Source organism: Condylura cristata, unplaced genomic scaffold (assembly GCF_000260355.1).
Source record: "Condylura cristata isolate star-nosed mole 26May11 unplaced genomic scaffold, ConCri1.0 scaffold00041, whole genome shotgun sequence".
Taxonomy (NCBI): Eukaryota; Metazoa; Chordata; class Mammalia; order Eulipotyphla; family Talpidae; genus Condylura; species Condylura cristata.
This window is the reverse complement of record NW_004567142.1, coordinates 5,678,335-5,687,428: the sequence shown is the minus strand read 5'-3', so window position 1 is coordinate 5,687,428 and position 9,094 is coordinate 5,678,335. Positions and strand designations below refer to the sequence as shown.

The following is a 9,094-nucleotide window of genomic DNA, read 5'->3' as shown; positions in this document are numbered from 1 at the left end:
CTGGGGCCTGGACTCCCGGGGCTGAGGGGGAGTCCAGGGGCCTGGACCTAGGTCTGAGGCAGGGGGCTAGAGGCCTGGGATGGGTACAGTGTAGGATCTGGACTCCTGGGTCCCGGAGAATTGGGGGTGGACCCCAGGATTACCTGGCATTTCTTCCATCAGTGAAGTATAACAGGGGCCTGAGCTGCTCCACCGTCACCATCCTGAGCCCCAAAGCCTGCGAGGCCTTCTACCCCGGCGTGCTCTCCAACAACATGGTGTGTGCGGGGCTGGACCAGGGCCAGGACCCTTGCCAGGTAGGGCGCTGGGGGGCTCTTCCTTGCAGGAGGAGCAAGGCTCGGAGCGTATGGGGGAGCAGAGACCCCACGAAGCTCCCCAGCCCCAAGCCCTTCCCACTCCCTCAGCCAAGGCCTGTCCCCAGATCCGGGACCTCACCCCAAGCCCTCGCTAGCCCACCCTGCCTCCCCCAGCACCCCAGGCCCAGGGCAGCGCCCAGGGAGGTGTCTGACTGCCTCTCTCTCCTGCCTCCTGCCCCAGAGCGACTCCGGAGGCCCCCTGGTCTGTGACGAGACTCTGCAGGGCGTCCTTTCCTGGGGCGTCTACCCCTGCGGCTCAGTTCAGCACCCCGCGGTCTACACCCAGATCTGCAAATACTCCTCGTGGATACAGAAAACCATCAGCTCCCACTAAGCTCCCACTGACCCCTGCGCCTCCTCTCCTCTGGAGTCAGCTGAGCGCACCCAGCCCCCGCATACCCATATCCTGCCCCCACTGCCCTTGCCCGCTGCTGTTCCCTGCCCCGTGGAACCCCCAGTGCAGAGGTGGGGGCAGTTTTGATTGAGACAGGCGAGGAAGCCATGTCCACCATCTGCCTGGCTTCCTCTCCCTGTCATGCTGTGTGACCTTGGGCAAGCCCAGCACCCTCTCTGGGCCTCCATTTCATCACCTAGAAAATGGGGCCACCGAAGTGCCTACCTCATCCGTGCGTTGAGAGGAGACGACAGACCGTGCGTGTGTCGATCGTTAGCATAATTGCCGTGTGAACGATGAACAAGTGGGCGGCGAGCGCTTATTAAATGTGGCCTGTTGTTGAAGTGTGAGCAGGGCCTGGTGGGAACGCGTGTGACTCTGTCCAAGGGAGAAAGGCCAGGGCGACCCCAGCCCCAGCACCCCCCATTCTACCCGAGGGCTGCCAGGAGAACCGCACCCCCACCCCACAGCCCCACAAAGCACCCTCAGCCACGTCCGCCTCCCCTCCCACTGCTTCCGTGTCTGGGTCCACCCAGCACCAGTTCCTCCTGTCCCAGCAGATGCTGGGCTGGCCTGAGTCACCCGCGGCCCTGGACGCACGAGGCCTCACCCCGTAGGCATCCCGGCCCAGGCGCCTGTCCCCACCTGGGTGGCTCCATCCCTGCAGAGAAACCCTGTGCGCCTTGAGGGAGCTGCTGGTTGGCTCCAGGGATGCCGTCCGTCCCTTCCCTCCGTCCCTCTGTCCCTCCCTCCCTCCTGTCACACACACAACCCTGTTCTGCCACATCCACTCTCGTCCTCCAGGCTGACTCTGCCCCTGTCCTCCCAGATTTTCTTTGAGGGATTTTTTTTTAAGATTTATTTTTTTATGCATACAAACACTGGGGCGCAAGGGAGTGAGAGGGTTCACCAGAGACAGAGTGGGGAGCAGAACAGGCCGATCCACTCCTGAGGGGAGTAGCAGGGAGACAGGAGGGGTCTGCTGCGCCCTGTGGGTCCCTCCCTGGCTGGGGATCGAACTCGCGCTGCAGCGGCTGCAGGCAGCTTCACAGTGCTGCGCTTTAAGCTTTTGCACCACCCAGAGGGTCCTTGCTTGGAGGTCTCGGGAGAGGGGAGTCTTTTCCTCCCCTGAACTGTCTCAGTGTAAATATTCCTGAGCTGAATCCAGGTAAAGCTCAGCATGTGGGGGCACCTTCCTGTCACCCGGACTTTGGAACCCCAGTCTCAGTGCAGAGTGCTAGGGAAATTTTCTACCCAGCACAGCTTTCCACACACCCAGCTTTCATTTTCCCTGCAGATACAAGTATATGGAGCAGGTGTTCTACCTGGGCACTGGGAGGGCCATGAGGCCTCAGCCATCATGGACCCAAGGAAGACTGGTGTGCCAGCTCTGAGTACCAGCCAAGCACTTTGCCTTCCCGCCCCACTGGCCACCAGCACACCCAGGAAACGCTGGTCAGGCGTAGCAGAGTTTGTCATGTAAGGGTCACAAGTGAAGTAGGTGGGAACTCGAAAATTCGATTAATTTTTCAAGGCAACTCACCTGTTCCCTTAGTCATGCTGCAAGTGTTTATGGAGCTGTGTCCCGGAGATGAGTCAGGCCAGGCCCTACCCTCTAGGCTCTGCTAGTCAGGTCTGGGAACCAGGCACGCTCACATTCTTGTCATTCAGATGGCCACTCAAAAGTCACCTCCTTAAGGAAGCCCTCCAGGATTGCCCTGGCTAAAGCTGAAGGGATCCCCACCTCAGAGGTCACCAGGCCCCTGCTCTATTTCTTTTGCAGCATTTGTTAGAGCTGACGTGACCTCATTTATTTATTTATGCTTTTTCTCCATATTTTCCTTCTTCTCGCCACTAAACTCCTGAGGGCTGGGTTATAATCAGTTCTCTGTGGTTTCTAAGGTACCTGGTTCCATAGCTGGTGCACAACAGCCACTCATCCCATGTTTGAATGAACAAGTAATAGACATTGATCAGTGCTGTCGCAGAAGGAAGCTCAGTATATCCCCAGGAGAACCCAGAGACACGTGAAGGAGTCAGGAAATGTTTCTTGGGGGGAACATTCACATGGGGTTTTATAGGATGTGTACGAGTTCAACAGGTAGAGAAGGAAATGGCTTTTTGTCATTTATCGTGTGACCCTGAGCACATTACTGGAAGGTGCTCTTTGCCTCAATCCCCGTTTGTGAAACAGAGAAGGCACACTGTTGTGAGAGTCACTGAAGCAGCGGACCCAAAACACCACCCTGACATGCACAGAGTAAACAGTCAGTCGTAGATTCGTGCTTTCTCTGTGCCAGGCCCAGCCCCAAGCGCTTCATGTGTGTTCAGTCACATTATCCCCTCCGTTATGACAGCGACTGAACAGGTGGTCCAGTGAGAGACCCAGTCACTTGCCCAAGGTCACACACTGAATAGTCGCCAGCCTGGAGAGTTTGGCTCTGAAGACTGTTGCAAACCCCTCAGCCACGGTGAGGACACATTCAAGGGCAGCTCGGACCCAGCCTTATGGTGACAAAAAGTGGAACAGGCTGTGTGTGCTTCAGAAGAAAAGAGGGTTTCTGTCTAGAGAAATCTGAGAGGGGTTCCTGGAGGAGAGGTCATTTAGACTGGGTCTTGAAGGATGTCTAGGAGTTTGCCAGAAAGAAAAAGAAGAAACTTGGAGAAAGGCATTCACTCATTCAGTCAACATCTCTTGACATGAACAGGGAGGGGAGTCAGACTTGGGATTAGTCCTCTAGGCTGCCCGCCCGGTGGTGAGGGGTGAGGGGCTGGGGGGCGAGGGGAGAGCCTCTGGAGAGAGGCAGATAGGATGGGCTGGTGGGAAGGACAATGGAGGGGAGAAGATGGCGTGAGAAGAAAAGACAGGAGAACATTCTCACTCTTGGCCAAGATCGGGGGGTGCTGGTGAAAGGGAAAAGGGCTTGACGGCAGGTGGGTGTGCTGGGTCCCGGGCTGTGGTGGGTGCAGGAGCTCTCTGCCCCTCTCAGCCCCTCTCCTTCCACCCTGGGCGCTGCATGTCTCCCTCCCCCTTCCTGGGCCTTTCTTCCTCTCCCTTTCCGGTCCCATCCGGTGAGCCTACCGGCTCCCTGGCCCCAGCCCCCTTCTCCCGCACCCCAGCCAGCTTCCTGGGGGCCCCGCCTACCCCCAAGCCCGCCCAGCCGCTCTGCCCAGCTCCGCACCAGTGTCACACTGGCCTGCACTCCAGGACCCCGCCTCAGGGACCTTCCACCGCTCCCTCTTCCTCCTCCAGGCCAGGAATACCCAGCCGCGAGATCCTGAGTCCCCAGGTCATGGAGAAGGAGGGCGCCCCTCTCCAGAGCCCCCTGGAGGCGGCGCGTCCCGGGGCCCCTCCCCGCTGGCTTGGGCCGAGCCCTGGCCCAGCATTTCTGCAGCTCGCGGTGACAGGGGGTCCTCCCGCAGGCCCCCCGCCGGTCCCCAGGGCTTTCCCCCTCCCCCCGCACGTTTCCCAATCCAGATTAATCACGGGGGCGGCCCCGGGGAGGAGGAAGGAGATGGCAGGGCTTACCTTAAAGCAGCGCCGGCCGCCGCGCCGGCTCCAGCACCCAGGCACCCGGAGGTCATGAAGTTGCGATTCCTCTGCGCTCTGCTTTCTCTCCTGGCAGGTGAGGCCCCCGCCCGCCAGGCCCCTGCCCCCCACACCGCCCAGGGCCCGGGCTGCCCCTCCGCCTCGCCTCACCCCGCCCCACCCCGGGCGCTTGGGCCCCTGGGCCTCCCCTGCCCTCCGCCTCGCCTATTCACCCCTGCCGCCGTCCTCCGACCCCAGGGCGCAGTCGGGGAGACACCCGCGCCATCGGGGCAGAGGAATGCACCCCCAACTCGCAGCCCTGGCAGGCCGGCCTCTTCCACCTCACCCACCTCTTCTGCGGGGCGACCCTCATCTCTGAGCGCTGGCTGCTCACTGCGGCTCACTGCCGCAAGCCGTGAGTGACCGCGGGCTTGGGGGTGGGGCAAGGGGGGGCGCCCAGGGCAGAAGGACCCAGCCCCTCTGTTAGCACAAGTTCAACCCAGAATTGCAAAGTCTCCTCTCTCCGCTCCGGAGCGCCCCAAAGTCGGGGTTTGCAGCGAAAGATTGGAAAGTTCAATTCTTAGACTCCAAGTCTCTGGCCCCGAGAAGCCACCGAGGCGGCCTGGGCTCCTCGTTGGTCCCAGGGAATTCTGAGGCGGCAGGCTCAGGAACCGACCAGAATCTTGTCAGCACAGAGCGGGCCCCTGGGGTCCAGCCCTGCGTAGCCGTCCGCCCCCAGCACCCACGGAAGGACGCTGGACAAGATGAGCCGCAGTGGGAGACTTAACCTTGACACACTCAGAATATGATTTCAACATGTGATCGGGGTGTGAGATCTAGTTTTACTCTTTTTCTTTTTCATTAGTTTCGTATTTATTTTTTCTATTTACTTATTTTGAATTGAGGTAATGTTGGGGTATGCCTCACTGAGTCCCGGTTGTTAGCTTCCCTCTGTGATAGGAACCCCAACCTTGCCCTCCCCCAGAGCCTGGGGTCTCCTGAACCCCAGGACCCTGTGATTGGCAGGAATCGTGTCTGCCTACAACCTGGTGGACTGAATATCCCAGAACCGATCATTCCAGATTCTTAAAACCTTCGGAGTCATAATTCAAAGAATTCTAGAACCTCACACTCTTGAACTTTAGTTCCTTAAGCTTCTAAACTCACAGATTTACAGAACTCTAAAATGATGGCATTTCCGTCTTTTAATCCCAGAATATCTGATTTTGAGACTTTTCAAATTCTAGGTTTAATTCAGATCACTTAAAATTCCTGGTCTTCATGTTTTCTTTCTTTCTTTTTAACATGGCCTTTTTGATCCAGAGAACTCTTGAATCGTGATCTACTAGAACTTGAGCTTCATAGGATTTGGGAATTGTAGGTTCCCAAAGTGTTACCATCTTCGAGTTCTAGAAACTTAGTTTCTGGGCATACGGTTTTATTCTACTGGAACAGAACCTTAGACTCTCCGCCTCACGGAAATCCTTTTCACATTATCTCTGGAGAGGGTCATCCGTCCTGTTGATTGTCTTCCCTCGTCCCCAGAAACAGAGCAGCTTCGGGAAAGGATGCTGTGAGGGAGCTTCCCATCATGCACTGCTGGGTCTCCCTGAGCTCAGGTCTGGACACCAGGCTGGGGGAACAATGTCCAGACTCCAAAGGCAGAGACAGAGCTCAGTGGAGGGAAGACAGGGCTGGCCAGAGGGGGCTAGAGGGGCGGATTCCTAGACCAGGAAGCAAGGCAGGAGGGGGCGGAGGAGGAATGCTAACATCTCAAAATGCGAGGCGCTAGGGGAGCCCCAGGTGGCAGAGGCTGAGGGGTGGACATGGAGACCCGGAGACGCCCCGGGCTGTCCGGATCAGGCTAGTAGGGCATGCTGAGGTTGAGCCTTCTGGCAGCCAACAAGAGCCTGGGCCACAGCTGGCCCATCTTGGGGGCTCTCCACACCAACACGCACACAGGAAGGCACACGCGCCACTCCCCACTGAAGCCACCCGACCTGTGGGGGCAGGGTGTGGGCTGCTGCTGTGCGATAGGTGGAGCCCCCGTGTGCCCACAAAGTTCCAGGGGACTCAGGTCACCGCCGAGGCCCCAGGTGGGGCAGGAAGGAAGGCGGCTCCCAGCACAGGGACCTGGGAAGGCTGGGCGCCCTGGGGGCCCCCCCCCCCGAGGTAGAGGCTGCGAAGGGACGGGGAGCAGAGGCCCAAGGAGAGCGTGCGTCTCGCTTCATTAGACCCGCACGGCCCCGCCACGCCGCGAGGAGGGCCCCAGAGCCGGCGTGTCCGGGGGCCCGCACCTAGCACCGGAGGGCTTGACCTGAGGCCGCCCCAGCAGGTATCTGTGGGTCCGCCTCGGGGAGCATCACATCTGGCACTGGGAGGGCCCCGAGCAGCTGTTCCGGGTCAAGGACTTCTTCCCCCACCCCGGCTTCAACAACGACCTCAGCGCCCATGACCACAACGACGACATCATGCTCGTCCGGCTGCCCAGGCCGGCGCGCCTGGGGCCCGCTGTGCAGCCCCTCAACCTCAGCCAGACGTGCGTCAAGCCCGGCACCCAGTGCCTCATCTCGGGCTGGGGCGCCGTGTCCAGCCCCAAGGGTACAGCTCTTCTAGATTCGACACGTGGCCTTGGGGGGCAAGTGTCCCCGCTTTCTCTGACTCCGCCCTGTCCTGCCTGCCTGCCTGTCACCCACCGTCTGTCACCTGTCAGTCACCTCCCTGCCTGCATCTAAGGATCTAGCTGTCTTCCTGCCTGCTTCCCTGTTTCATCAAATGACCATTGTGTTTCATCACTACCTGCTACCTGGGCTGCAGGACACATCCTGATTTGGGAGCTGTTAAGGTGCAGCTTAGACTTGGAATAAGGCCAGAGACCCAGGTCACCCAGAGACCCAGGTCAGCAGCCTGCTCCTCAGATGCCCCCACTGCCCCCCACCAGGACCGGCTTCCAGAGTCTCGGGGACAGTCGGCATTCGTTGCTGCCAGAGACTAAAACCTGGGCGTGTCAGCCAAGTTTCTAGAGTCACTTGTGAAGCCCAACCAATCGGGGGTACTTGGTCCCCAAACACCAGCCGTGGGGGGCTGTCATGGAGCCCGCCCTTCCAGAAAGCACAGCTCACCCCACGGACGCCGTCCCCCTGCACGGCCCCTGCACCCACCTCTGCTGGCCCATCAAGGCCCTGCACGTGTCTGAGTTTTAGCCACACGCAACACGCGCAGATCTGTAGTGTGCGAGGCATCCCCCTCTTCCTGGCTAACGTTTCTGAGCCTGTATCTGCCTCTGGCTTTCCCTTGGCATCTCCAGCTCTGTCAGCCCCCCCACTCCCCCCCCCATTTGCTCTGCGGGGTTACACATGCTTTCTAGGCTGACGGCATCTCTCTGCTTCTCCCCACAACCCCACTTCCCTGCCTCTCCTCGCATCTCTTTGTGATGGCCTCTGGTTTCCACCTTTGAGTCTTACACTAGGGCCCTTCCTTGGGAAAGGGGCTGCTGGGCGAGGTGGGATGGCCGCTGACCTGCCGCCTCCTCCCCAACAGTGCAGTACCCGCTCACGCTGCAGTGCGCCAATATCAGCGTCCTGGAGTCCGGACTGTGCCGCCGGGCCTACCCTGGCCACATCTCCAACAGCATGCTCTGCGCGGGCCTCTGGGAGGGGGGCCGGGGGTCCTGCCAGGTGAGACTCGGGAGCAGCGGGAGTCCTGGGGCAGGGGAGAAGGGTATTGAGGCCCCAGCATCCAAGACCCAGCAAGCAAGAGAGTGGGGTCCTGGGGAGGGGGGCTAGGACCAGGACTCCTGGATCTAAAATGGGGGGGGCACTGAGGGGCAGCCCCTAGGCCCTGTGGGAGGGGAATTGGGAGCCCAGAGAGCTGACCAGGAGTAAGGTGGGGCGCTGAGTTTCCACTCTCAGTCTCAGGGAAGAGGGACCTTCCTGGAAGCAGCAAGTAGCCTTTGTCATTCACCAACAGCTCGTCCTAATGCTTCTCTACTCCTCTCCGGTGCACAGGGCGACTCCGGGGGCCCCCTGGTTTGCGACGGGACCCTGGCAGGCGTGGTGTCTGGGGGTTCAGAGCCCTGCTCCAGACCTGGGCGCCCCGCCGTCTACACCAGCGTTTGCCACTATGTGGACTGGGTGCAGAAGATCATGAAGGACAACTGAGATCTCGCGCCTCGGACGACCCAGAGAGGCGGCGCGCGCAGAGTAGGCGCGAACCGCGGGGCTCCCGCCCCAGAGGTCTCCCCGCTCGGCCTGGGCCGCCGCAGACCCCTGCTGGACATTCAGGCTCCGCCCCCTCGGCGTCGAGCGGGGCGGGGCCTCCGCTCCGGGGTCCCCGTCAGGCCCCGCCCCCGCGGAACAGCGTTTCTTATTGGCTGTGCGCGGGGAGCCGAGTCCACCGGGCGACCCCGCCCCTGGGACCTTGTCCAATGAGAGTCCCCCTCTGGACACCGGCCCCGCCCCGTGACGTCCGAGGCGCTGGCCGGCCCCACGTGGAGCCCGGGCGGGTCGCGGGTTTGAATCCCCGCGGGGGCCCGACCGGGAGAATGCGAGGGGGAGGGGTCCCGATCCCTTCCGATCCAGTGGTTGAGTTTACAATAAACGCGCGGAGCCGCCCTGCTTTGTGTCTGCCTTGCGGGTGAGGGCGGGCGGCGCGCGGCGCGAGCCCCCTGAACCTGGAGCAGCGCCGCTCGGAGGTCTGTCCCCAGCTGCCCTGTTGCAGCAAGGCCCCTGGGTCCTGCTCGGGCTGGCCCCGTCGTCCCCAGGGGAAGGAGAAACCAGGTCACGGAGCCTCCCAAACCTGCCTTCCCAGATCCCG

At 60.7% G+C, this 9,094-nt stretch overlaps 2 protein-coding genes across 2 annotated transcripts in view; both read left to right on the top strand.

Annotated features, from left to right (window-relative positions):
• The window catches only part of LOC101635631 (transmembrane protease serine 9-like), a 51,254-nt gene that overhangs the window by 27,371 nt on the left and 14,789 nt on the right, over positions 1-9,094 (top strand). The gene's annotated exons all lie outside the window — the stretch shown is intronic.
• On the top strand, positions 4,334-8,439 carry LOC101619491 (kallikrein-9). The gene is made up of 5 exons (XM_004694313.1): positions 4,334-4,376; positions 4,538-4,694; positions 6,615-6,880; positions 7,820-7,956; positions 8,287-8,439. Exons 1-5 carry the CDS (start codon positions 4,334-4,336, stop codon positions 8,437-8,439), a joined length of 756 nt encoding a protein of 251 aa, XP_004694370.1.

Excerpts from the sequence above, each read along its gene's own strand:
- LOC101619491 (XM_004694313.1), top strand. The coding sequence starts at position 4,334 with ATGAAGTTGCGATTCCTCTGCGCTCTGCTTTCTCTCCTGGCAG. Across the intron at positions 4,695-6,614 it reads GCGGCTCACTGCCGCAAGCC|GTATCTGTGGGTCCGCCTCG; the intron begins GTGAGTGACCGC and ends CCGCCCCAGCAG. Across the intron at positions 6,881-7,819 it reads CGCCGTGTCCAGCCCCAAGG|TGCAGTACCCGCTCACGCTG; the intron begins GTACAGCTCTTC and ends CCTCCCCAACAG.